Here is a 27,879-nt window from a genome sequence, read left to right on the forward strand (position 1 = left end):
CAAGTTACTGGAGGAAAGGGAGCGACGTCGCTCCAGTGACTGCTAGTCTTTACGTGGAGTCGTATTTCGGTAAGCAAATCGCTCTTACACGTACGCTTGATTCTCTAAAGCTGTCTATTCCGCAGAGAAAGTATTGCTTCCGGTGTTAGAAGTTATTGAAGACCCCGAGACGTCGAATATGATTCTGAAAATTATGTGCGAGGCATGGCTGGATTACATCTATCTGCATCGTATTAAATTCAGGTAAATCGTCAGCTGATCCTGATCTTTATTTCCGGTAAAAAAAAGTGACAAGAAGAAGCGAAATAGAAACACGATACGATATAAATTAGATTTTACATTTTTAAAAATATCTTTTAGCGAATATGGTGCGTTGCAATTGCTTACGGACTTCGCGTACGTATCGAAATGGGTGACAAATTGCCCGATTATTTCTCAGAATGTACGAGATCATCTTTTGAAAAACGAAGTGCTGCGACGATGTGAAGGAGTGGGTCGATTGCTCCTTCGACATCCTGGCGAGGCTATTTCTATGCGTAAAAGACTCAGTACGAAATAGAATTATCATAAAATTAGGGCGACTTGAATTCGAAATGGTAAGAAAAGATCTTTTACTCTATCTAATGTTTCAGCCAGAAGAACAAACGAGCATGGATCGCCCGAATCCCCGGGATTGGAACGCATGCCAGCGGAAATGTACGTCCCCAACCAGGAACAATGGCTGGAGCTTCGTGCCTCGAAAAGATACAACTTTTGTTGCACCGAATGACCAAAACATTTTAACGAATTTATTATATGAAAATAATCATAAGATTTTAATATTTAGATCCAGCTTACTCGTTTCCAAACCAACTATACTATAATAATATAATAACTAATCAACTAAATCAACTTGCTATAATCTTTATTAAATCGACTTAAAGATAGATGTCTCATCAGCTTATTCTAGTCGTTTTAGTAGGTTTTTGTGTTTGTCTTCGTTATTTTTTCGCGCTTGCTCTTTCATTTTTCATTTAAACTTGAATAAGAATATCGAGTATCTGGATGCAACTGCAATGTTACGGACGAATTACGTAACGCATATAGGCTAATTCCGCGCGCGTATTGTTCCAACAAAGCCGGAAGATCCCCGGTGCGAATTCAAGCGAGTTATGCGTCTGCGAAGCCCGTTAACGGAAAGGAAACCTTTCGGCAAACCTTCGCGCGTCACGTATTAAGTTACGCATCTCCATACGTTACGAAATAAAAAGGGACAATACGTTGTATAAGATTTAATTAGCTGAACGTCGACTATTGACTGCCTGCTGGAAATTAGTCGAGTCTTTGCTTTAGAATCTAACGCAACGCTTTTTTTAAGTTTACCGTGATGAAACGGTCTAGATTATCGTTGGTCCGTTGATTTTCGTATTTGATCGACGGAAGGACTCGGTTAATTACACCCTGTCACGTTTACGACGCGTCGAAGATTGTAATTAGCGGTGGATGCACGACGATCGATGTGCCAGTTCAGCCGCTTTCATAATTACTGCCTAGCTATGCAGAGAGGAGTTGGATAATCAACAGGGAGCCCGTTGCTTGGGTTGATCGTCGATTCGACACGTGACAGCAGGCCATCGGATTTCCCACGATTATCACTGATAAATCGATTTTTCCTCACCTACTGCGGAAATACTCGTGTTCATCGCGTTGCTTTGCTAATAATCGTTTCTGGAAATGTACCAATGCTCGTGAAAACGTGAGTATAGATAGTTTTGACGATATAAGCGGTTTTGAAATTGGTCGTGTATTTCTTTGACGTCTTCCTAAGTTACATTTTTAATTATTATAATGTAGATTATTGCTATTTTAAGATGCAAAGATGTCGATTATCTTTTTCGAAACGAAGTTCCGCTTCTCGACTTCAACCCATAGACATCGCAGGATAAAAATGCGACGAGGCGACTTGTATTTCATTCTAGTCCGTCGATCCTCGATTCTTCTTATGTAACACGAATCGGTCAACTTGCATAGCTAGTGCACTGTATGTATAATGTATAGTGCGCTAAGCATAGAACGCTCGCGGGATAATAGATATCTCGATAGCAGTGGCCCGTCAAGGCGTTCGAACTTGCTTGATTCACTTGCTTGAATTGCTTGAATGTGAGGATTTGCGGATGATAAGGATAATCCCGATTTAATTGCCTTTATTTTCGACCGTTGCCCCCGTTGGTATTACGTTAATAGCCTATTTAGAAACTTTTATGCGTTCGTTTCCTTCTTTCGACATTATTCACGCGTTTACGATCCTAATTCGTAGCAATTCGAATTTTTCCAATTCTTGGTAAGTTTCGAGTAAGTTTAGGAATGAGCTTTTGTGATTTTCGAATATTTTAGAATTTGATTGATTGCGTTAGAATGATTTCGTATAGTGGTGGGTTTTGAAACGTTCAGGTGTTTGGCAATTTATATGATACTTCATCACCATATCGAGACCAGTATCGTTCGTATCGCGTTTCACCATCGAGTTGGAGCCTGTTTACTGCTATTCCATTCTTCATCCGTCAGTAGTTTTTACAATTTTTTGGGCAAAAGTGAGCATCGATCCTGTCATGTGATTCTTGTAAACACAACTATAGAAATGGTAGTTAAGTTCGTTTCCCTTGCTAAATATCATCATAAGTATTCTATTTTCGGTATATTTTACATATTTTTACATATTATATACTTTCCATATATTTTTTCATCTCTAAATTTCTCGAATCTTGATGTTGATACAAGATGGATCTTATTATAATCTTTGAATTCGATGATAATATATTAATAAATATCACAAATATATCTTCCATTTTCATGATTAAAGAATTAAAGGTAAAGGTAATAATATTTTTCAACGTTCTCAAACAATGAGAAATAGCATTAATAACTTTCTGACGAAGGGATGCAGCGTAGAGAGCGACAGAAAGCATCTTGCTGTGCCCAAGAGGACAGGAAGTTCCGATTTGCGTCGATTCCTCCGCGGTAAACCGAGTCGACTCGAACCGAACGGAGTCGAGCTGCGAAACTCGCCAGTTGTCCACGCCAGTTCACTTTTGTTCGCCATTGTGATCATCAACACACTACGAGTATTTTCCTCGAGATTTCTTTTTGTCGTTCGCCAGTGAGATATTGTCGTTCGGACCATGTACGCGGATAGAGGAGTTAATGAAAGGACGTCGCTTACGAGACCTCTGGATTCCCCGGACTACGTGGAATTCGCGAGCCTGCTGAGGACCCGGAAGACTCGAATCAGACAGTTTCAGTGCTGCATCTGTGCCGCTGTAATGTAAGTCTTCCTATATTCTCCAGAAAAAGAGACCTTGCTTGTCTTATATTTCTTTATCTTTTTCTTATTAAAAAGATGTGGAGAGATGTTGGAAATACTGAAAGATCGAAAGAAGTATGAGAAGGAATTCTCTGTTTTTTAATATTTTCTTATTTCTTTATCCTTCTCTTTAAAGAGATGGGGATGGTCGTTGAAAATATCTGAAAATTGAAGTACGGAGACAAGTTCCCTCTAGCGAAGGTATTTCTTAATATTCCCATATTTCTTTATTTCTTTCTTTAAAAAGATAAAGAAACCTGTTAAAATTATAGAAAGGTTGGACTGTGAGTGTAAACTATCTTCATTCTTTTTATCGTTTAACATTCCTTTGTTAGTGTGACTTAATTTTTATCATTTTCTTGGAAAGAAAACATGAACACTCCTTTATTTATGTGATCTATTGGATCTTCTTATTCTTCGTATTTCCTTATTCATGCAATTTTAATAAAAATTGTCATAAACAATTTTTTATTTATCAGAGTGTATCTTTTTATATCAGATTGGATTGGAATAGTTTTCCAGTAGGGATGATAAGCGTATTATTGCCTGTCGCTGGAATGTTCGATGCTTTGCATGTATTATAAGATGCGATTTGCAACTGGACGATGCTAATCCAGCGTTCGAAAGCATTAAGAATTTGCGTCTGTAATTAAGCGTGTTTATATAATTACAAGAGAAGGTTACCTTGCATGCGTGATGCGATGTAACCAGTCGTTTAAACAAATAACATGCGGATGAGGCATACATAATCAATCACAATCAAATAAACAATATAAACACCTTTTACTTAAAAATATTCGTATAATTAATTAAAATTGCACAATTAAACCAATATTATTAATGAAATTATACAAATCACGAATCAAAAATTACCAGTAATAATACATTTTCTTCTATAATAGCAACAAATTTAGAAATCAAATAAAACTTTACAAACAAATCTTACAAATTACCAATTAATTGATTACCTTTTTCGACGTAAAACTTTAAAATTATAAAAAGGAGCACTATAATTTACAACCAGTAGTTTGTCAATTTACTAATAGTATTAACTGGCAAATTATTGCGCAAGAGAGTTCTATTCGATAATAAAACGAAGGGAACAACAATCAGGAATTCATCAATTTTTTATGATACCGCACGATACCGAGATAATTGAATTTTCCAAGTTAACCCTTTTGTCCGGGACGGTTGAGACGACTTCTGAGCGCATTTTCGATTCGGAATCCACATAAAGGAACGCTGTACGAGTTCACTAGTACACCGACCATTACCATCGTCACTTCGTGTAGGGAAAAAAACCATTGTGCATCGAGTCCCCACCGTAAGCGGATACTTACGTAAAATCATCGCTCACCTCGAACCACCGCCTGACCGGCCGATCGTTTCAGTTCGGTCTTGGAACGCGTGCAACCAGGAATGCTTTCCACGGAGAAGACCTCGTTGACCGGCGACAAGCCAGCCAGGGTGTACTACGTGCATGACGCGTTGCCATTTTATTCCCATCACAGGAGGCAACGGCTGCAGCTACGATGTTTCACGTACACGATCGCGGTGTGAGTCACATTTCCATCGTCTTTGCTTCTATCCTGTTGTCCTTATTTGTGTTCTTGCGCTTCCAGTTTGAATCTCGCGCACCTTGTGATTTTTATCAAATGAGTAGAAATGAAAAATAATATTTAGAATCATATAGAAAATAATATAGTTCGGTTTGGTTTGATGTAGTCTCATCTTTTATCTTTTGATCGAGATTCAAATTTTGATTACTCGTCGATTATATGTACGGTATTTTTGTCGTAGGAGAACGACGTCGTCTTGTTTCGTGCGATGTTAATTTGACACCTTTCATCTTGCGTTTCTGTTATGTTTTTCGATTTCGGTTCATTTGACTATTCGTAGATTGTTGGTACTTTCGACGAATAACATTTGTAAAATGATTAGCTGCAGTCTATGTATCTGATTCGATTCTAACGTTTTGGAGAGTTTTCAGATTATATCGCAGTAAAGTGGATCCGTGCAACAACGAAACCGCGGTTTCTATGCTGCGGTTTCGTCTGGGCGTAACTCGAACACGTGAGACGGGTTTACGACAGATTCATCATGGGGCAATTCTGTCTTGCTTATTAGAAATCATCCACTCTGTTTCATTTTACAAGCTTTCAAATTTCAATATATTCACTTAAATAACCTCAGACAATAAGACAGTGGATTATACGTGTAGAAACTTCCGTTGTTTGGAGATTTTCCGTGACACAAACGAGCATTAAGAACAACAGCTCGTCCTTATCTCATATCTCATTTGCAGAGTAAAACACCTTGCAATTCGTTTACGAGGTACAAACAGTCTTGTATGGAACTCGGCGTCTTGCGCATAGGTTGATTAGCGTTACGTGATGCTGGCCTTGATTACATGCGCGATTGTACGGTGACAATACGGTTGGCCACTGTTACAACTTTTCAAACAGCTCTTATTTCATCCTGGTGGTATTTAAATCGATGCTTCTTCGATAAATTCACTTTTACGATTCGTCTGATTTATGTATTGAACGTCATTCTTAAAACGAAAGTTTGTTTTGATAGCCTTTTGTTATTATACAATTTATCGAAAAATAACTATCTTAATTGTCGAGGAATTATCGAAGGATGACTATCTTAATTTCTATGCACTTTTGATAAATTAAACATTTTGTAGGCAAAGTGACGAAATTTCATCCTTTTTCTTCGAAGCGAATTTTTATTTTTATTGAAAAAAGTTATAGGCAATTGAATTAACGAATGAATTGTATAATTCAATAAAGTCATCGATATCACAGAAGCTTTTTACATGTTTTAGAAGCTCTAGAATAGTACAAAATTTACCTTTGGATGTAAACAATCCAGTTTGCCTATGAAGGATAAAAAAATATATATCTAATTATCAAAATATAGCTCTTTAAGCTCTTGTTGCACTTTTATTTCAGAGCGATCTTCACTATGGCCCTTATAGTGACAGTAAGCTACTCCGTGAGCCACGATATGATAGACGTCGGTCCAAACTTCACCACCTCTTCCTCCGAGTCTACCATGAATCTCACAAGCACTTTAAAATTGGGCATTGCTCCTGGATCTGGGTCCTACACCCTCTTCAGCAATCCTTCCATCGTCCCACCTTCTAATTCTATCTTTGTGTCTGACAAAAACACAAAAGATACTGCTACGCCAAAATTAACAGACGATGAGATAAAGATAGGGCTGGAAGCAGGTCGCCAAGCAGTAAATGAGCGACTTTTTGCAGACGTTACTGCGTTGATGTCTCCATTACCCTCACCATCGCCTGAAATGAGGCATCGTTACGCAGTAAGCACTTGCACGAGTGTTGGAACACTAGCTTTAGCGGCTGTAGCAGAACTTGCAGCGACTAAAAGAATCGAAAGTTCAAGGACAATCTTTGGAGCATCCTCTGCTATTGGAAGCTTCTTCGACGCAGGCTGGCAGTTTCTGGGTATTTGCAAGCAATTCACCACCCCAGAATGTCCATCTAGTAAATATAGAACCTTCGATGGAAGTTGCAATAGACCAATGCAATGGGGAGCCACCATGACACCATTCAGAAGAGTTCTAGCGCCTAACTATGCCGATGGTGTCGAAGCTCCTCGCAGAGCAGTTACAGGAGCCGAGTTACCCTCAGCAAGGGAAGTTAGTTTGAAGGTTCACAAGCCTTCACCAAGTAGCAATCCTCATTTCACAGTGATGTTAGCTGTTTATGGACAATTTTTGGATCATGATATCACCGCTACTGCGATTAGTCAGGGTATCAATGGTACTTCTATTTCTTGTTGTCCACCATCTGTTGGTCATCCTGAGTGTTTTCCTGTTCCTGTATCTTCTGGAGATCCTGTTTTCGATGTAGCTGGGAGAACGTGTATGGATTTCGTCAGATCTGCACCCGCACCCCAGTGCAAACTGGGTCCCAGGCAACAGTTGAATCAGGTGTGTACTTCCGTTTTTTCAAAGTTTAATGCTTGTCCGCATAAATCGACATTTTAACGCTATGAGCATTAATTCTTATATTGTATAATGAGAGACGTATAATGAGATTCCATTCGAAGGACGGTGTCAGTCGTGATACAGGACGACGAGAAATTGCTATCGGGATGGATGAAAAATTCCCTTGGAACAATGAACGATAGGCGCGTCGCGTTGTTAATTAACTCGATTATCGTCGCATTGATGAGGCGAGTTTTGATCGTAATTACGTATTCGTTATCTCCGTAATAATGATATCGCACAATAGTGATCTAGACAATGGGAACAAAATTACACTGTTAAATATACTTGTTCGTTTCTCTTTGATTCCAAAAAGTCAAACCTTTCATATTTCAAAATGAATATATATTATTTTGCACAGGCAACTGCGTTTATTGATGGCTCAGCAATCTATGGATCTGATCAGGATACAGCTCGTAAGTTGCGAGAATTTTCTGGCGGTCGACTGAGGATGCAATTGACTCCGGACAATCGAACTCTCTTACCACCTAGTATGAATCCTAACGACGGCTGTAATCGTGAAACTGAGAAGTTGAGGGGCAGGTACTGCTTCGCAGCAGGCGACGCCAGGGCAAACGAGAACCTGCACTTGACGACGATGCATCTGCTCTGGGCGCGACAGCACAATAGAATCACCGAGCAGTTGACTAAGGTCAACCCTTCTTGGAATGACGAAACGCTATACGAAGAGTCTCGACGTATAGTGGGTGCTCAACTGCAACATATTACCTATCAGGAATTCATACCTATCATCTTAGGAGAGCAAGAAACGAATCTACGTGATTTGAAGCCTCTCAGGTCCGGCTATAGACAGTGGACCGTAGATGACTCTAATACTGACCCAAGTATAGCTAATAGTTTTGCAGCAGCTGCCTTTAGGTTTGCTCATACTTTGTTACCTGGCTTAATGAAAATGACTGACGAGCAAGAAGGAACCTCCTCTTATGTAGAACTGCACAGAATGTTGTTCAATCCATATAGTTTGTACGCAGAGGGTGGAGTGAAGAGTTCAGTCACCTCAGCTACGAGAAATATGATTCAGATGTCATCCACCCATGTCACTTCTCAATTGACCAATCACTTGTTCGAAGATCCTATTGCTAATGTTACTGTTCCCTGTGGCTTGGATTTGGTATCGTTGAATATTCAGCGAGGGAGAGATCATGGACTTCCTGGTTACATTAAATGGAGGGAATATTGTGGATTGGGGAAAATAAAAAGTTTCTCTGATTTGGAAGGACACCTGGATCCGCAGGCCCTTCAAGAGATTTCCTCATTGTATGGGTCGATTTATGATATTGATTTATATACTGGAGCTTTGGCTGAATTACCTAGGGCTGGTGGTATCGTTGGTCCCACTTTTACGTGTCTGATCGCTGATCAATTTGTTAGGTTGCAGAAAGGGGATAGGTTTTGGTATGAAATGCCTGGACAACCGCATTCATTCACAGAAGGTAAGATAATTGTTGATTATACCTAAAATTTATATTCTGAGTACTAAGATGTCTGAGGAAGTTCTTAATTTTTTTAGAATCGAATTATTTTTAAAAAGAAGAGATTTTTTTATCAATTACTAATCGGTTAGAACAGTTATTGAATAAAAAACAAAGTACCTTAAACTTGACTGGAATTTATAACTGAATTTTTTGTTATTTTCCATTTTTCAATAAAACTTTCCCAAACTTTTAGGCAAGATTAGATAAGATTGTCACATGCAATTTCACAATGTATAATAAATTTATGTTGTATTGCAATATTTATTCATGCGTTTCCATTCTTCTTCTTTTTTCAGACCAGCTTACAGAATTACGTAAAACCTCATTGGCGAGGTTGATCTGTGACTGTTCCGACGGTGTAATACAAACTCAGGTGGAAGTGATGCGAGCAATAAGTGCAGAGAACCCCATGATGTCCTGTGAAGACATCCCAGGGCCATCCTTTGAACCATGGAGGGAATACAACTCAACATCCCCAAAATTACAAGTTCCTTTCATGCCAGTCAATTGGACGCTATTAAAGAACAATATTAATGCCACAATCAGAGATATCGTGACCTATATCAACAGTTCTAGGACTATGATGGACACTGACTGGTTAGCCTTCAAGAATTACATAAACGATACATTCTTTGATCTTCAAAACCAACTATCTGGTTTGCATCCCCTGGAGGTAGATGATCCTACGTCCATGGAAAAATTATCAATGGATTCTGATAGTTTTATTTTAAGAGCACCACGATCACCAAATATGTATCAAGATTGGATCACATTTAAAAATAACCTGGTAATGTCATTGAATGATTCTATACAGACGATGGGCGGTGGACCAGCTGCAGTGACCAAATGGATAGCCTTTAAACAGAATGTTATCGATCAATTCGCTGATTTAAGGAACCGGATCTCGTCTTTGAAGGCAGATATTACTCCGGAATTAGAGACGAAGAAGAAAGAGCAAGAACAAGCTTTGATGAATAAGAATAAATTAATAGGGACTTCGAGTATCAAGAAGATTTCAGCAATTTTTGATTGGAAAAACTTTAAGGATAATATTATATCCTCTTTAGATGATAGTATTATGAATATAGGCGACAATATGCCCGCCCCTAGTGATCCAGCTTGGGCTACTTTAGGAGATGATATTAAAGACCGACTTTTTGCTTTTAGGGACAAGATCGATAGTCGGAGATCTACTACAGTTCCTACTGAATTAGCCATGGGGAAATCAGATACTAATGACGATTGGATAAATAATAAACCTGATATAATTAAGACTGTAAACGATGCTGTGAATAAGATTAAGAACGAAATGCCACCACCAGCTGATCCAGCATGGGCTATGTACAGGGATGAGATTATGAAAAGTTTCTCTGCTTTCGAGAGCACTCCAGCACGTATAGAACTCGCAACATTATCCACCATAAATAAAATTTCTCAACGTGAATATCTAGGAACTTCTTCAGCAGACAAATTTAGTAATATGGAATTATCTAATTTGACTGACGATTGGTTACAATTTAGAGCTCAAGTCAACGATTCCTTAAGTAAAGTGATCCAGGACATTCAGAGCAAGGAACCAACAGAGATTGATCCTATTGCTTGGGCTGTTTTCAAAGATTCAACTAAGTCTGATTTCGCAAAGTTAAAAGATGAAATTGGAAGTATGAAGGCTGAATGGATTGCAGAAATAAGCAAATTACAACCAAATAAAAATTTTTCGAATCTCCAAGCTAAGTTTAACAAATCTGAAGACTCGTCTAGGTCTGATTATATTAAATTTATTAAACCAGTCATTCCTCCTGATGAATGGGTCGACTTTAAGAAACAAATTAACAATACTGTGATGAATATTCTTAATACTGCGAATACAACAGATAGATGTAACTTTGATGACCTCCACGAAATGTTCAACGAATCTTTCACCGATCTGAAGAACGAAATATCAGCTCTGAGGAGTTTGGTCAAGGATACTTATAATAACAAAACCGCAGCTGATTGGATTAGCTTCCAAACGAAGTTGAATTTTACAGTGAAGGATCTAGTGGATAGTTTAAAGAAAGAAGCTCAGCTACAAACAGGGAATGTGACGAGGATTTTGTTCGAAGCTAAAGACAAGTTGTCTGATCTTGAACCACCAGTGAATTCAGGCTTGACTCCGTCCACAAAATGGATTCAATACGCTTTACGAATAAATAAAACAATTTCAGATGCTTTAGAAGGCATCGACAGCCAGAAACACGCAGCACTGATGATTAGTGCCGCTAAACCAGAATCATCATCATCAGATAATCCTAAAAATCTTACGAATTGGTTGATTGTTCCTTGTCTTGTGAGTTCGCTCCATGTGTTCACTGTGGTATCAAGGCTTCAAATTCGCATGTAAAGAAATTACTACTATTTTTTATTATGCTTGTTGTATATATTCTATTATTTATAGAAATTAACTTTTATTACACACTAACAAAGAGATAAGTATAGGAGGAAGGAATCAAAAGGAAAGTGAGAGTGTCATTGGAACTGACGTACCTTTTCAATGATCGCGCTTGAAACATTAATCCCAATTAATTAACAACAACAACAAGGATAATAATAATTAATATGAATCTACGTGGCGAGACTTAATAACAGGGCAGTGCCTCTTTTTACCCAGAAGTCCGATCCCCCTGGACCTGCGTTTAAATCGACCGCTACTACGAACGATGGTCTTCCTTGATCCCCGCTTCTTTGGGGGTAATAATAACAGGGACATGTGTAGAGTCCTGTGCAGAGAAATCGAAAAAAAGTATGTAATTACTTGAATTAATTAGAAAATCGTAATTTCAAACGAAAATTCTTTTCATCAATGTGGCGAACAATTTCTTTTCGAATAATTTTTATATCGTTGTCGTCGTTGTTACCTCTGGTTCTCTTTTTAAGCTCTTCCGCGGGTCGGAAGTGAATCACCGGCATGTTGCAAACAAGTTGCATAGGGAACGGTTCGACGAGGACACTGTTCCTCTTGTCCCAGCCAGCGCCTTCCAGAAAGATAGAGCGTATGTACACGCCGTCCTGTAATGGAATGTACACACGGTTAGAAGCATGCACACACGCCGCCACTTTCCTAGCTATATCACTACGATGAATTTTTTATCCCATCTATTTTTCCGCGGTAGGTTCCTTCTTTCATCGAAGGAACGCTCAAACGGCGACCGAAAATCAGAATAATTAAATTGATTTTCCGCATGTTTGATGTGTTTTGCTTATGTTCTTTTTGATTTTTAAAATTTCTTTTCAAAGTTTAAAATATGAAGTCGATTGAAGTTAGGACGGATATAACAAGATGTATTTAATATGAAATTACCATCGGTGGTTCGATTATGGCCGACTCGTCAATGGTAAAAACACTGAATTCCCAGGACAGGGAATCGATAGAGACGTTCCAGAGCCTGGCGGATGTCTGCAATACAGCGGTAAGGAAGCCGGTTGGGAACGTGAATGCGGCCAGCCAGAACAGTAGCGGCGGATGAGTAGTTCGAGCCCATTCATTGAAGTGTTCCACCCTGCTGACTAAATCCCTTGTCCAAGCACCCAACAGTTTCAACGACGGATACATTGTCAGCCAAATCGAAGGGACTCGACCTTCGTGTACACAGGTAAAGATTTCCTCAAGGTTTGATGACATCAACACCAAACCTTGGATCGCGAGTTGAAGATCTTTCAAGCTACTGCGAGTCTTTTGCAGCAGAATGTTGTAACGTTGTATTTCTTGAAGCAATACTACATCCAATGGTGATTTCTTTGGACCTATTAATTTCTGAGCTGTTTCGTAATCGATGTCGTTTGGTATTCTCGATAGTATGTCCATGGTTAAATGAGTAACCTTAAGAAATGAGAAATTGATGTTGATTTTTATGTCTGTTAAATTTTTTATAGCGGAACGAAATTTGAGTTATTGCTCGATCTAGTTTGTAGACCTCCAGTAACAATTAGTGACAGAGCTGCTATGTTTTATTTTATCTTATTTCTAGCAGTAAAAATCTAGCGAATCTAGTAAAAGAAATGCTATGTAAACTGTTTGTTCCTAGAGAGTTTAGATAATTGAAATTTTCTATTGTCAGTTTTTACAAACCTTTTCCTCCTTAGTAGTTTCTTCTTTGGCAACTGCCTGGACCTGAAGTCCCATCAGAGTTTCGAACATATTTCTGGTTTCCATGATTAAACAGGTGATATCTGCGTTCGGGTGTTGACCGAACGCTTCCGGTTTGTCGATGGTCGGTAGGACCGTGATGAAATCGTGATAGGATGCCAACGAACCATCCCTCGGTATGTAATAGGTTGGTAGCGATGATAAACGATAATAGGGCACAGTCAGGGCCTCCTCGGTGAAATATTGTTGAATGTACGTCATTAGCAAACGACGGTCCCAGTCGTCGGTCACGTGTCCACCGTAACAAACACCTGCTATGAGATACTTCAATGATTCCCATGGCGTCACTGGGTATTCATCAAGATACACTTGCAAGAGATTTTCCGATACCTATGTTTAAAACGAAAAATCAATCGCACAGCTACTATTTTCCACCTTATAATTTTTCTCATATTATATCTTGTTTCTATATATCATTATAATTGAATTTAAAAAACATTCGAATAAAATTATTTTATTGTTTTGATGTTTAGTTGTAGGAAATAGAATCAGATCGATATTTTGGTCGTAGTTCTTAATTGCAGATTACACACGTCTTTAGATTAAATTTTTATTTCATTATCATGATCTGGTTAAGAAGTTTTAACGATCAAGTCTATATTTGTATATTATTGAACAAAGTACTTATACAATGGACTTAAAATCAAAGTGATGTAAGACAAGATTTTGAGAATTTCAAAAGTATCAAGTACTTTTAAAAATATCAAATTATTTTATAAAAACTGGCAGTAGACCGATTTACGCTATTATAATTTTAGGCTCTCGATACTGGATTAACTCTTATAGAATAGCGATTTAATAAATAAAATTGTCAAGTAATTTCAAAAACAGAAACGTCTGTAACTAAGAAATCGAACAAATGAGAAAAATCAGATTTTAGTAACAATGTTAGTAGAATATTTCAATCTTGTCGATGGTCCAATCGCGAACCAGTCGATGAAATTACCACGAAGTCGGAGTCGTTGAAGCTGTAGATGACATTCCAGCCCAATTGCTGGAACTTTTTACGCTCGAGGAGAATCGCGTGGAAGAATACCAGGGCGAACAGAAGCTTCTTGTATTTGGACTTTGCTTGGCACAATTCGAACTGGGTCTCAGTTATTAAGCTGTAAAGTCGTTTCATGTTTGCCTTTAAACCTTTCGGTGGTTCCGTGGTCATCTTTATACCCGCCTGCAGGATCGATATAGGGAATTGGGGACTTGGGCTCGAGCTAAGCCACAATCTGCAATCGATTCGAGACCCTTTCATTATCAACTCAAGCGACACTTGCGATCAAACGCGAACCTGAATTGCGGGTGTATTATGGTTTTACTGGCCCCTAAAGTCTCCACAATCTTGTCCAATTTCGGCATCCAACTTAGCGATAAGTGACAATTCGCTAGGAACACCCAAGCCCCCTCTTTTGCACCTACTTCTATCATTCTGCAAGTAGATTTTTGTGAAATTTTTTATTATTAAATGATACTATTATTAAATTTAGTATTAAAATTGATATTGTTACTAAGTTTAAAGTATAAAACTTGTATCAAAGAAAACAAAGTGGAAATCATGTAAGAAATGAGTCTTCTTCTATATATTCATGCTTTATAAAATTTTATTTCTTATGAATACGATAGTTAAATTCCTATTATTCCTGAAATATAATATCGTTCGATTAATTCGGATTTTTTTTTTCAAGTACATTAATCTACAGAATGACATGTTCCTTAAAAGTCTAAAATTCTACTTTCTTTTGTATAAAACCGACCTAGTGGCAATGGGCGCCTGTCCTTGACCCAGAGACAGAGTCATAAAGTGGTTAGTCATTTCCTGGCTGTCGACTAGTTGCATCAGGGTGCTCGTAGGATCCACGCCGGGCGAGAGGACGAATATAAGCGGAGTCTGTGCTACGGAATCGTCGAGCACTGCCTTCAGGTCGAGTACCGGTGGCTCGACGAACCTTTGACCGAGATTTAGCACGATGAAGTTCGCGATACAGAAGGAAATTCTGTCAGGACGGCAGCTACGTATTACTAGCATCTTCTGAAACACGTTGCAATTCGTCTCCCACTCTGCTACTAGGGGTGTGTTTTCTGGTTCCGTGTTAACGTACCTAAATATTATTTGATTTTTATTTTATAAAAATAGTAAATTTTTAAATGGTGACTTTTAGACGATTTACCAATCATGTGGTTTCGTATTAATATACCTAAATATTATTCAATTTATAAAATTATTATAACATTTTATAATATTAAATAAAATTATAATTAATATTTCACAAAAATAATAAATCGGACTGTTTGATATAACAATTTACAGGAAACGCACCAATTATGCCAATCTCGTGGAAACTGTTCAAACGAAGAAACAATTCCATGAAATCCAGCCAGCTTATCGAGTTCTGTGATATTATCCCAAGTTTCATCGGGCAACCAGCCAATCGGCTTATCTGGCTGATTTTCTCTGTCCAGAACGATTCCACCACGCAGCAAGAACGCATACTCGTTAGGAATCACCTTATCTTGTGCGTCCAAGATCTTCATACACATGTTAAAGGAAAAGAGTAATTTGTGTTGTTCGAAGAGACCTCGACACGTGTTCCTGATTCAACGAGAGTTGTCTTTGAGTGGTAATAGCGCAATATAAAATCAACATTTTTATACATGAATTTATTTCATCGTTTTGATTTTTGCGATCGAGCCTATGAACGTTACTCACATATTTCGTGACATTCTGTATAGGGCTATACGTACTTGTACAATGCATAAGTGTGATATTCGTTTAGATTCTCGATTCTTTCAGGGAGCTTTATACTTTTCGCACTCTTGTCGATCGACAGCATAAATAAGGTAATATATGCGTCCAAGGCGAATTGGTACATCGGATCAATAAAACTCATGTCGTTCAAGACGAAGAAGAGGATCGCGGCACGATGTGCACAGGACCTGTATTCTTCTCTGGCAAGGTCTATCTCCTTCTCTGTTTGTTCAGACACTACCAACGATTCCTCGATAGAGGTCGAGGTCGCCTTTGACGATTGCAACGTGCTCAGTAAATCCAGGTCGTCCAGTAGAGTGTCTCCGGCCACGTTCAGTAGACTGTATGAAATCACGGCACATATAAATACCATATGCTTCCTTAACTCTTTGGAAGTTGTGAAATCTTTTTATGTCCTTAGATAGATATATCGTAAAAGTTGCTGACAAAGAACAGCTGTCGTATGAAGACCACAAAGACAGTCGTAATATCCTGTTACACTGTTAATTCTGATCATTGTAGTTAGATGTATCCGTAATTCTGTAATTGAAACATATCTTGTTAAAAACGAGCAACTGTTTGGTAATGCTTCTCAATAGTATCATGTATCCATTCGCAAAGATCGATGCTGCGATATAAAGATATAGATTTAAAAACATTTTTTCAAGTATACCGTGATCTTTGACCCAACTGTTAGTTCTGCAACTTCCACAGGGTTAACTCTCGTGTTACGTGCGCTTTATTTCCAACGTATTATTATCATGTTACAGAGGAAGGGATCAAAAGAAGCAAAGGATATCTTACTGGAGTATTTTGTCTTCGAGTTCTTTGAGAGTTCGTTTATTGGACGAGATCGTGAAGACCAGATTGTCCTTCTGTTCTTCGAGCTGCGGCTTCTCTTTTCTGACCACGATTCCCAAGAGCTGGTCTTCCAGTCCTGCGCACAGGATAATAAGGTTCTAGACTTTGTCTCCTCTGGCTACCTCTTCCTCTACCGCCCTCTCGATCTAGTTCGCCTCCCGTTCATCCTTCTCTCTGTGTCCATCTTTTTCGCTCTCTATTATCTACCCTTTTCCAACTGACGCACGATAAGACAATTAGTTACCCTGTTCCTTAATGGCGAAGTTACATAACGTCGTTTTAGTGGATATCTCCGGGGCGTAATGGGGGTTCGCGAGTTTCGTCGTGATGAAGAGCCGGAACTTGTCGTGGTAGCTGATCATCTTTTCGTTGAACTTGATCATCATCTGGTTCTCTGTACAGTCAGAGAACACGTACTGTAGATGGACGCGATTTAGCGTTGGAAGGTAAAGTTTACACGTTTCGAGTGCCAACATATGCAATTGGAGAGACCTTTAGAGGGATAAGGACTTTCAATTCGGAATTATCTCTTCCTGTTGCTCTCTAAAGTATACGTATTAATTTTTGACGATCATACAGCAACTTTCATTAATACGGAAGCTGTTATTAATTTACTAAGAAAAAAGTAATAGGGATTAATATCATATATACGGATTTAATAAAAGGTTATAAACAGAATATTTATTTGTAAATTATCATTGCAAAATTTAAATCTTCTCTATAAGACGAAAACGATTCTGAATACAGCCATTATACACAGAGCACAGCGTTTTTATTGAATTTACGTTTAACTGCATTGACTGACAATGAGTCTTTGATGCTTCTTCCATTTGAATTGCTATTGAACTCCAATAATTTCATGATACTTTTACATACCTATTTTCACTATTGCTCGTTCAAGGATCGGGTTCAATACCGGATCGATCGTTTCACCGATATTTTCTAGTAGAACTGGTTTACCATATTGGATCGCGTATTCTAATACTCTGACGAAGTCTGGTTGGCCGAAATCGATCACTTTTAGAGACTATGACCGCGAAAAGATCGAAGAGATTTCGCTTAAGAATGTTTGTGTAATTAAGATTCTTTTGTAATTTGTTTGTTTCCTAGATTGGATCGCAGATGCTTACGTTCTTGGCCTCCATATTTTTCAGCCATTTCACTGCTTGGCATTGTGGATCGATTACTAATGGCCACCTTGTACCTCTGACCACAATGATACCGTTCTCAGTACTAAAATCATCGGATGGTAATCCTTGCATGTTCCAGTCTCTGATGACCGCAGGGTCGGCCAGGAATTGTTTCACATCGAGCTGGGGTGACGTTGGAACTTCTTTTTCTTGCACCTTCGAGTTCGTTTGCGGACACCATTGGAAATTAGAGAACAAGAACATCGATACATTTTGTTTATTAAATTTTATATCACTGCCGACTACTTTTCAAAAAAGTGGTCATTTTTCCAGAAGAATGTTGGACGATCACCCCGCTGTCGGAAATCTCAGAGTAAAACTATTTTGCAATCATCCTTCTGGAAGAATGATAATCATATCTAAATAAAACTTTATATTAAAAGAGCTGGTATGGTTATTTTCACAACTGCACGGCAACATATATGATACACAATATCTAACCATCTTGGATTTAAACGGACGCGGAAGGTTTTCTGCCCTCTTGGACACATTCGCGAATTATGACGATTACTTTCGACCATTACGATGGAATCATTTAACTCACCTCTTTCATCCAGATGCTTATCAGTTCCTCTCTGTAATTGGATACGAACGGGCCCAAATAGGACACAAAGGCGGTGGATATTAGGCAATCACCTGGCAACCAGTCAAAGAACTCGGCCAGCGAAGCAACCGTGTTCTCCCATCGAATTCGCTCGCCTGAGAGACCGTCGACTAGCATCGCGGCTCGCTCCAGTTTCAACTTCAGTAGTTCCGCCTGAAAACACGCGGAACTGAAAGTAGAATCGAGTCAGCATAGTTGAAATTTAGTCGTTGGCTCGTCCGCGAAATAAGACCACCAGATCAGCTGTGATCGTTCGAGTACACCCTATCGATTCGACTTTCGTTGTGGAATTCTGGTCAGAGCTGAAAGAGCCGCGGAGTTATTTCGTTGGAAAATATATTTAAAATAGGATCGAAGAAGTAAATTGAATTCTTACCGAATTAGAAAGAAATAGAATAGCGCGAATGAAATTTAAAGCAGATATGTAATATTACAAAGCTTTCATTTTGCCAGTCAACCTTTAACTACGATATGATTCGTTATCGCGAGATATCGAAAGAAATTTTGAACCGCGAAAGAGCCGCAAACATGTAAGACAAATATCAGTGGAGGGACTTTCTCGGGTCAGGACCAAAAAGTAATTCGAAAATTCGCGCTGAACGCAGTCCGTGCAAATACGCGATGCTGATGATATCTGGTCTTTAAATAGCGAGCAAACGAAACTTTCTGCCAAAGCGCAAATCCGTGCAAATAAAACTATATGGGAGAGGCACAGCCGAGGCCACTAGACGTTCATGTAGTTTCAGTTTCGAAATGGGGATTCAAATCGAGACGATTATTCAGCTACTCGCCAGCTTAATTAACTCTTCTTTCTCCTTCATCTTTGCGTCGTACATCTCCTGCAGTTTCTTCAGCTTCTCTTGCAATTTCTGCAACTGTTGCATCGCTTCTTCTAACGCTTGTTCCTTCTCTTTGAGAGATTTCAACGCAGCCTGCAATTTTTCCCTCTTCGGTGCTACGATTCTGCGATTTCAATGGCGTATTTTTATCTAGTCTATCGCAATTTCTTTCATTTCCTTCGAACTGAGAATAGAAGAAGGAACTCTGTGTTTTAGAGCTTCTTCTGTTTCCGCGCTTCTTAACCTCTTTGCAAATGCTTGCTATTTACGAGGACATCAAAACGCGCATATACGGGCATACCAAGTAATCCAAACCAAACAAAGTATGCTCGATTTTAATAAATTGCTGCTCCACGAAAGATAGAAAATTTTATTCATCGTGAATTTCCCGTATATTCTCCGAAATATATCTATCTATTATCAGCTACCCTTCACGATACGCGTATCACTAGTTGAGAGCCGCTGTTCTATTCCCATTCGAAATATTAATCTTCAAGAGAGATAGATTACCTGTAAAGTTTCCCATATTCTTCCATGGCGATGACCCATATGCAGAGTGATTTGGCTGCCACAGACACCAAACCTACTTTTTCTGGCTCAAATTCCGGGTTTGACGTGTACCTGCTAATTTGTCGAAGTGTCCTGTCGGAGATGTTGTCTTTGTCGAAATCTCGCAGCTAAAAATTAATATGCAGACGCAGAATATTCCGTGAAATTTTGTTTGGAATAGAAAGAGTAGGAAGAGGATCGTTGGTCTGTGTGCTTTTCCTTACCGTGTTGAGGAAGTTCACGTCGGCTAGTTGACGCTTCGACTCCGTCCAACTCGGTTCCGAGGTTTTCAGGATCATCACCGCTTCCATTACCATCTCCACTTTCGGCGGCGGACGCGTGAAAGATCTTATCTCCGCGATATCCTTCTTGCTCAGCGCGTCCAAGGCCTGTGTTACGGATAACAATTGATAGGGTGAGATACGAGGCCAGTATCGTACCGATAAATTCGACTATACATATGGATGAATGCGATTTCGAAGGCAGAACTCGTACGTATTGTGATAAGGGATTCGAGTGGGAACAATCGAAATTTTACTTTGTACAGCGTGTACAACAGCCGGCGAAATTATTCTTACTACAGTTTAATTACTACATTTGACTAATATATGTTTGGAAATTCCATCTCTAATCGAATTGAAGTTTCCAATTTTCCCTCAACTAGTTGAAATACCGTTATACGGGTCACGATCGATGATCGATCGAACGACGAAGCCGAGAGCTGCGTCGCCGCCATACATCCTCCAGGATTTTTCTTAACAAAGCAGTCCATGGAACGAATTTATGTAACACGTCCGGTGTTACTGTCGTCTATAAAACGTACCGACGAACTTTGGCGAGAAACTTTTTCGGACGGCGCGCATAAAACGCGAAGTTGAAGGAACCGAGCGGTCGTCGCGAGCAGGGAAAAGTCGGACGCGACGGCTGCAAATAATAAGGACGTATACCGGGGTCCGCCATCGAATTCACCATTTTACCGAATATTCGAGGCGTAACACCGTTCGATTCACGGCGAAGTAGCGCGCTGCTTAATCACCAGTAGCAAACGAACCGGAACGATATTACCGAGACGATAGAAGAATTAATGTTGGGGAAGGTACCTTCATGGCCTCGTTCAGAGCTGGTTCAACAGTTGCGAGATCAGCTCGAGCGATTTCTTCGAGCTTTTTGCACTCCTTTTGTTCTTCACCGATCCGCTGCGATCGCGCGGCCACTGTCTTCTGTGTCTCGTCCGCGTCGCGACGCTGATTCACTATTAAATCACGTGATAATTGGAACAGAGACGGATTTCCCAGCTTTAAGTATATTCTGAGTATTTTAAATATTTTAAGTGATAGAATTTTTATTATTAAATCACAATATATATAGTGTTAAGGTTTTATGTTTCTGAAAGGAAGATTAGCACGAGTGAATTATTACGTAAGTCAAGATCACGCGAATTTTCCTTGGATTGATCTAATTGCACTTAATGACGATACATCAGCGTTGAGAGGATGACACGTACCGATCGTTACCAGAAACTCTTCGCATTCCCTGGTAGATTTATGAACCTGCTCCTGTGTGACTTCCAGTTCCGTAGCCATTTCGTTCACTTTAACGCGGGTGTCGTCGATCTTCGAGAGACCGTTGCGAAGTTTGTTCGCCTGGATCGCCAAGTCCTCTCTCTTCTCTGCCAGCATTCTGAAACCGAGGGTCATCCAACTGACATGACGTGTCGTTTACCTTGCTGCCTTCCGTTTTCAAGTTATTTTCTATTTTTATACAAGTTTTATTAAATCACGTGCATCCTCAAAAAATATTTTTAAATAATTGCGACGAGAAGAAGAATATTTCAAATAATATCTACGAGTGTTTACTACGCAGAAAATTACAGAACTTTACCAAAGATTTTTGTGGTCTCACTTTCCAAGGAGATTCGTGAATTTTTCAACGAAAACCCTTGTTAAAGAGATTTTGTTGGCTAGCGTGGCAGAGACTCACGTTTTATAGCCAGCAACTAGTTCGAGGAAATTCACTGGTGTCACGTAATTGTAGCGCTTCATCTCAGCAGCCATTCTGCTGGAAAACTCTGACACGGTCTTATGGATCAGAGAGAAAATAGCCGCAATTCCATCCCGCATTCGCTCTTGAAGCGGTGGCAAAGGAATCGCTGTCGCCGATTGTCGAGGTTCCTGTAGAACATTTTGGTTTTACGATGTAAGCTCTAACATTGATCGTACAATTCATCAAATTTCTATTTAACCTCATAACTATGCTCATATGCTTAATATGCCTAAAAAAACACACGATACCAAGGAACAACATACAAATAAAGAAAAAAGAGCGAGGACAGAAAGACAGAATCTTTAAAGCGAAATGTTTAAAAATAAATATAATGTTTAAAATAATTAATAATAAATAATGTTTAAAAATAAATATACAAATAATTTGATAAATATTTAACTTGAAAGAGACTTAAAAACTACCAAGCAAGCAAATTACAACTAGAAGATAAGAACAAAGAGTAAGAGAAATCTGGGATTCCTGTCGCCGGTGTTCCATGCTCGAACACTCGAAGGAGGATACATGATCGAGGCAAATTCAAAAATATTAAGCGCCTGGTTGCCGGAAACGCTTGGACGATTGCATTTCGGAAGGAAGTTTGCCAGACGGGGTGAGGGTGAGTTGTCGAGAGGAAAATAATCGGATTCCACGAAATGGAGAGGACGTGAATGTGGTTCACCCTTCCTTCTCTCTTTCTCTTTAGAGGCGGTGTCTCGATTCCGGAGAAATCGGAATCGAATGGAATCGATCGGCCGGAAAGGAGCGGTAGAAGGCGCAGTCGAAGACCAACCGCTTTATTTTCGCCGGTGATAGTGAGCGTCAGATTGAGATTCATGAGGAACTTGTTGCCAACTTCGAGGAGGGCTTCCCTTGGCCATTCCAGGAACCAATCGATGGTCGTGCAGTTGATCAGGCTCGGGTACTGGCGTAATCTGTTTCTGAACGCGTCTCCGATCGGGCTCATGCATACCACCAAGTGCATATTGGCACGCGCCCGCTCGATCAACAACGAATAGATCGCTTCTGTCGTTGGTACTCGCCCAGCACGTATTACTTCCTTTGTCAGTTTCTTTTTAATCTATCGCACAGAAGGACAGGAAGAATTTATGCATGTACAAGTCTTTCGATTCGTTTTAGATCCATAATCAAGAATTTCATTATGGAAAATAGATATCGCAAATGAAATTCGATAGGAAGGAATAGGAAGTGGATGAAATTTAGTATCGGCAGGAAACATACTTCTTCTATCTCATCACTCTTGTAGAGATTGGCCACTTCTCCCGTGCTCAGTATACTGTTTATTACTTCTAGAAATTGCTCCTCGGTCACTTGCGTGTCGTTGAAGAGGAACGTCGTGGGTTTCTCTTCCACGCCTGTTTTTGAGTATAGGACCTTCAGGTCTTCGCGGAATTCGGGTAGTTTGTAGTTTTTTGTAACACAGATCTGGAAGGTGGCCAGTTCGCATATGTAGCTCGCGATTCGGGATAAAGATTGTCTTCCGCTTCCGCCGATCCCTATTAGAAGCATGTTACCACGGGGCTGTCGAAGGATATTTCATATCATTTTCTATCGTGATAATTTCATTGTTATCCTTTATTTTTGAAAATAATCATTCGTATCACGAATTTAATCAAATCGATTTCCACGTGACCTAATGCATTTTTTTAATTAGCTTAACTAGTTTTATTATTCTAGATTTATAAGAATCGTTACTGACTTGAGAGATCACGCGAACTATACGGCAGATGTGTTCAATCGCGTCATGGAAAAGAACTAAATTCATGCGAACCACGCCACTGGAAGCGTTATATTCGTCCATTTGATTCTCTATATACGTCCTTACGGCAGTAAGGTTCGTAAGGTCCTCGTATATGTCCCAAACGTTCATGAAACTACCTGCGAGTGTCGTGGATTAAGTCTGGATTAGATTCGAGTTACATTCGAATAAACTGACTTAGGTTTAACCCAAGTTAGACCTGGATTACACGGAGCTAGGGTTAAATAGTGGCCAGATTAAGTTCAACTTAGGAATACTTCGGTATCTTTCTTCAGAATTCATTAAGGATCACACCGCACTAACGCAACATTTCATTTGCAACTTTTTTTACAATCAATTTACATTCAAGAATCAAGTTCTATTTTTTAACATTGTGCCTGTGAGAGGAAATTCCAAGGATTCCCATAATACCTCTCTTATTAAATAAACTATCGTTTGGCCCTTGATGGGTCAATTCAACTTACCAAATAAGGGACATCGTTTTTCGGGGCAGATATTCTGGAAAGTCAATTCAAAGTGTTTCCCAAGTTGTTCGCCAATTTGATCTACGAACCATTCTCTGTCTCTGAAGAAGAAAAAGATTCGTTTCTGCGAGAAAGTGTTTGGGAAGATTTTTTGAGATTCGCTTACTTTTCGTCGATCAATCGATCGGAGAAGACTCTGAACGTCTCATGCACCCATAGACGAAGGAAGGTTTGTCTGGAAAATTGGTAATCCTTATGACTTCGTAGCAGACCTTGGAAAACCTGTTTGGCAAAAATATCGAAGGTTGAGTCACCGAGAAAATACAGGACCCAAAGTAACGCTTCTACCTTCGATATGTCCCTTAGATTGAACAGATAGTGTATCTTCGCTGGCGTGGGCAACATCTTGCTGATCACTTTGTTATACAAGCCGATGGTGGAAAGTGTTATTTCGTTGGCTGATTAAGAGAAACACTCTTTGTTTAATTCCTTACTTACGGTAGTTTTAAATTAAAAATGGAACATCTTTTTCAATAAGGACATCATAAGACGAAATGATACGTCTACTAACATATTCCCTTCACTTCTGCATGGAATTCACCAAAATGTTGATTCAACATCGACCCATATATTCTGATGATTTGCTTCTCGACCGGGAACGTCATATTAATTACATTAAACTTTGTCAATAAGCGATTCGTAATAACGTTCCGACCTCCACCGGGGGGACCCATGGCCGCCATTAATTGTAATTTCTGTATAAATTTCTGTGTTTGTTTCTCTCGATCGTACCTTGACACATTCATCAAATAATATTATGTAATGAAATATTATGAGCTCAATTGTTAAAATTAACGAGATTGTACCAGAAACCGTATCCTATCCACTGCCGAATTAATTCCAATGGCGGCTGCGAGCCGTATATCTCTTTCATAGGCATGTTAAAGTCGTCCATAAAGGTGATCAGAGTTTTACCGCCTGCAGGAATGTACACACGTATGGTCCGTTTCTCGAGTCTGCTCTCAATTGTGTCCTAAAACGCGCGAAACTTCGCCAACTTGTTCCGATGCAAATACATCGTTTGTATTCCTTAACGAGCGAATCTTTCGTAGGAAATCGCGGGTTTACCTGTACGTTCTTCGAATTCGTCTGGGCGGACATGTTCAGAGTCAGCACGCTGTATTTCTCCTCGTCTAGGAAGTTTAATACCGACTGGAGTATCGACGTCTTTCCCGTGCCTACGGGACCTACTATAAGAACTGGGAATTGGTTCTTTAGCAGCGAGTTCACGATGAACTCGTATCGAACTGTGTCTACGGTCGGCACTACTATCTTGTAGAACGGCATCCTGGTATGTCGAATTATTCATAGTTATTTTATTCGTTTTACTTTAATATCTTTATTTCGAAAAATATACGGTGATTTTAATTTTCTTTTTCAGAGAAATAAAATTTTTTTGGTATACGATAGTGTAATACAGGGGCACAAATAGAAACATACACTTTCGTTGGAAAGTCTTAGAAGAACCAATAAAGTCTTGGAAAGATAATAAAATGTAAATTGTTTAAAATTACCTTGACTGGATTCTCCATACCGGAGGCAATCTTTCTTCCCAGGAAACGAACGATCGTAGTCGAGAGTCTACAAAGTATTCGTATACAGTGTCTCGCAGTGGGAACGTGCCTTCAATCTCTCGTATGAAATTGTCCACCTTAAATCTACCCTCCTCGTTAACCGACGCACAAATAGACCATATCAAACTAACACAAAATCAAGTCTCTGTAAAATTAGATCTAAAAATTGCGTCTCCTGGATGTGAGATCTTTTTTGAAAAATTATACCAGAAGAAGAACCACATTCTGCAAATATTGGCAAACATGTCTACGTCTCCCGTGAACTCAACCCCATTTTCAGCGGTGGCAAGCACTTCTAGAAGCTTGCATAATGATTGAACGGCGTTTAGTTCGGGAACTGGGACAAGATCCTCGCATTTTCGTCGTTTAAATTCTAAAGTATCGTTCACGTGGGCACTGAACAATTTTTTCATCTGCAGTATATATTTCACTTTAGTTATCGTATCGATTTCACATCTCTAATTTGACTTTTTCTATCAAAGTTTGTAATAAGACTAGGCGACTTACTTCTTCCACGAATTCTGTCTGTCGTTGAAACTTCTGAAGCCAGCTGTGCATGTAAGGTGTCCAACCAAGGTCTTTGTAATCGTTATATACCATTCCAGCCCGCGAAACCGTCGCTGGAGAGGCGACAGCGAGGTCTTGGACCTCGAATAATAGCAATACTTGATTCGGCAAAGTGATTCGATCGTTATTTATAAGAGTTAAAACCTATAGACACGTTTATTTCGTAATAACTTATACAATTTAGTAATAATTGTTAACTTATTATTTGTAAGTTTAAAAAAACAGAATTATAAACTTCTAGACCCCTCCCTTTAAATATAAATTTTCTTCTATTCGAAGGTTATTAACTAAGTGAAATTCTCTAAATAATATCTGGATTTTTCGAGAGAGTAAAGCTTTCAGGACGCGTACCTTGTTATCGTCCATTACGCTGTTCATGTTCTCGATCCAGTCAGCGTCCACTGGACCGTCAAAGAGGATCCATTTCGTGTCAGGGCTATCGTCTGTCAAAAGTAACGAGACTCTGTCGACTTTGTCCAATTTGCCGCGACCAAACCGTGGTAGCCAAAAAATATAAAGAATTCTGTGTACCGGAACAGGTTTTTCGCATGATCGACGATATAACGCCATCGTGCCATTCGCCAGTGGTGAGATTGTATTCGCCGTAAAGTTCAGCGAGGCTCAACGCCTTTGGATTAATGGGATAGACATGAACGGCGGTGTATCCTGGTTTCTTGTCGTTCTTCATGCTCGTCATCGCGTGCTGTAACACCTTCCATGTAACCGTCTTCGCTGTGTTCGACTCGCCCACTATCATCGTCGAGTGCCTCGAATTCATCGTCTCGTACAGCTCGATAACTTTCGTCAGTATCAGGGGAATAGGCTGTAAACAATGTTAGCTGTGCAAACTGGCGCGCGTGCACTTCCAGAAGTTCACGCAGCCTCCTAGATTGCGACGTTAATGGCGTCTGAAGACGATCGACTGAAATTCGGGACCGAATTGAAATACCAGTTGATTTTCGCCCGCTTTGACAGTCCAATTAAGGGTAATCGAACCTTTAGCGTGAAATATTTTTTTAAAATTAAATTGAGGAGGAATAAATGCATATATACAGGCGCGTTGATCGTGTTCCTTGTTATAGCTGCTATAGAATTTTATAACACGATAAAATTCGTTTTTAAAAGTTAACGTGCAATGAAAAAATCGATATCTGTAAGGACGTATGGAGCAGTTTTGTAATTTATAGAGTACATTATTCTCAGCTCGAATCTTTGGATTCTGATTGTTAGCGTGCAATATGCAAGTACTAAAGATTACTATTTTGACGAACATGGTAATATTTCCTCGATCGAAGGTTCTTTTATTAAAAAATAAACGCCTGTAAAGATCAGCACGTCGTTCTGCGTTCGATGTAAGGGGCTGAGATGTTCGAGATTACCTGGAGCTTCAGTTTGATGGCCTCCTTGGTTATGTAACCGATAATTTCGCTGTAATCCACCGCTGGTATCTCCGCATCGGGGAAGAGATCGCTGGTGATACCAAGGAACAACGGTAAGTCGTCCGAGGTGAGTTTAGCAATGTTCATATCCTTCATGGCAAGAATGATCACCTGCGCGCGATTC

The 27,879-nt window shown here is 39.4% G+C and overlaps 2 protein-coding genes and 1 long non-coding RNA gene across 7 annotated transcripts in view; 2 read left to right on the top strand and 1 right to left on the bottom strand.

Moving 5' to 3' along the window:
• The first annotated feature begins 1,050 nt into the window (after positions 1-1,050).
• LOC126870156 (uncharacterized) lies at positions 1,051-11,469 on the top strand. 5 transcript variants are annotated; one of them, XM_050627628.1, is made up of 5 exons: positions 1,051-1,735; positions 3,138-3,301; positions 6,301-7,309; positions 7,728-8,820; positions 9,159-11,469. In XM_050627628.1, exons 2-5 carry the CDS (start codon positions 3,159-3,161, stop codon positions 11,243-11,245), a joined length of 4,332 nt encoding a protein of 1,443 aa, XP_050483585.1. In that variant the 5' UTR covers positions 1,051-1,735; positions 3,138-3,158; the 3' UTR covers positions 11,246-11,469. The 5 variants fall into 5 exon arrangements, with proteins under 5 accessions (XP_050483585.1, XP_050483583.1, XP_050483584.1 ...); XM_050627626.1 differs by having other exon boundaries at positions 1,053-1,735; positions 2,916-3,301; XM_050627627.1 differs by having other exon boundaries at positions 1,053-1,735; positions 2,924-3,301.
• The window catches only part of LOC126870187 (dynein axonemal heavy chain 2), a 39,195-nt gene continuing 22,782 nt past the window's right edge, over positions 11,467-27,879 (bottom strand). Inside the window, exons 29-63 of the mRNA XM_050627683.1 lie at positions 27,696-27,866; positions 26,848-27,139; positions 26,668-26,759; positions 26,257-26,460; positions 25,957-26,162; positions 25,690-25,875; positions 25,244-25,463; positions 24,982-25,148; positions 24,687-24,907; positions 24,464-24,573; positions 24,282-24,397; positions 24,116-24,216; positions 23,592-23,770; positions 23,114-23,413; positions 22,665-22,952; positions 21,812-22,002; positions 21,336-21,511; positions 20,932-21,083; positions 20,056-20,220; positions 19,793-19,959; positions 19,235-19,406; positions 18,384-18,596; positions 17,780-17,995; positions 17,526-17,676; positions 16,894-17,043; positions 16,593-16,725; positions 15,785-16,129; positions 15,360-15,632; positions 14,797-15,141; positions 14,334-14,471; positions 13,995-14,271; positions 12,971-13,378; positions 12,203-12,721; positions 11,760-11,910; positions 11,467-11,621 (exon numbers count right to left, since the gene is read on the bottom strand). Of these exons, the coding sequence (XP_050483640.1) occupies positions 11,467-11,621; positions 11,760-11,910; positions 12,203-12,721; positions 12,971-13,378; positions 13,995-14,271; positions 14,334-14,471; positions 14,797-15,141; positions 15,360-15,632; positions 15,785-16,129; positions 16,593-16,725; positions 16,894-17,043; positions 17,526-17,676; positions 17,780-17,995; positions 18,384-18,596; positions 19,235-19,406; positions 19,793-19,959; positions 20,056-20,220; positions 20,932-21,083; positions 21,336-21,511; positions 21,812-22,002; positions 22,665-22,952; positions 23,114-23,413; positions 23,592-23,770; positions 24,116-24,216; positions 24,282-24,397; positions 24,464-24,573; positions 24,687-24,907; positions 24,982-25,148; positions 25,244-25,463; positions 25,690-25,875; positions 25,957-26,162; positions 26,257-26,460; positions 26,668-26,759; positions 26,848-27,139; positions 27,696-27,866 (7,350 nt within the window). The remainder of the gene's footprint in view (positions 11,622-11,759; positions 11,911-12,202; positions 12,722-12,970; positions 13,379-13,994; positions 14,272-14,333; positions 14,472-14,796; positions 15,142-15,359; positions 15,633-15,784; positions 16,130-16,592; positions 16,726-16,893; positions 17,044-17,525; positions 17,677-17,779; positions 17,996-18,383; positions 18,597-19,234; positions 19,407-19,792; positions 19,960-20,055; positions 20,221-20,931; positions 21,084-21,335; positions 21,512-21,811; positions 22,003-22,664; positions 22,953-23,113; positions 23,414-23,591; positions 23,771-24,115; positions 24,217-24,281; positions 24,398-24,463; positions 24,574-24,686; positions 24,908-24,981; positions 25,149-25,243; positions 25,464-25,689; positions 25,876-25,956; positions 26,163-26,256; positions 26,461-26,667; positions 26,760-26,847; positions 27,140-27,695; positions 27,867-27,879) is intronic.
• On the top strand, positions 15,734-18,224 carry LOC126870199 (uncharacterized). The gene is made up of 3 exons (XR_007691226.1): positions 15,734-15,880; positions 15,941-16,131; positions 16,559-18,224. It is a non-coding gene; the product is annotated as an uncharacterized LOC126870199 (long non-coding RNA).

This window comes from Bombus huntii, chromosome 10 (genome assembly GCF_024542735.1).
Source record: "Bombus huntii isolate Logan2020A chromosome 10, iyBomHunt1.1, whole genome shotgun sequence".
Taxonomy (NCBI): domain Eukaryota; kingdom Metazoa; phylum Arthropoda; class Insecta; order Hymenoptera; family Apidae; genus Bombus; species Bombus huntii.

Bases quoted from the DNA above. Each gene is read 5' to 3' on its own strand.
- LOC126870156 (XM_050627628.1), top strand. From the start codon at position 3,159: ATGTACGCGGATAGAGGAGTTAATGAAAGGACGTCGCTTACGAGACCT. The intron at 7,310-7,727 runs GTGTGTACTTCC...TATTTTGCACAG, and splicing joins CCAGGCAACAGTTGAATCAG to GCAACTGCGTTTATTGATGG. The intron at 8,821-9,158 runs GTAAGATAATTG...TTCTTTTTTCAG, and splicing joins ACCGCATTCATTCACAGAAG to ACCAGCTTACAGAATTACGT.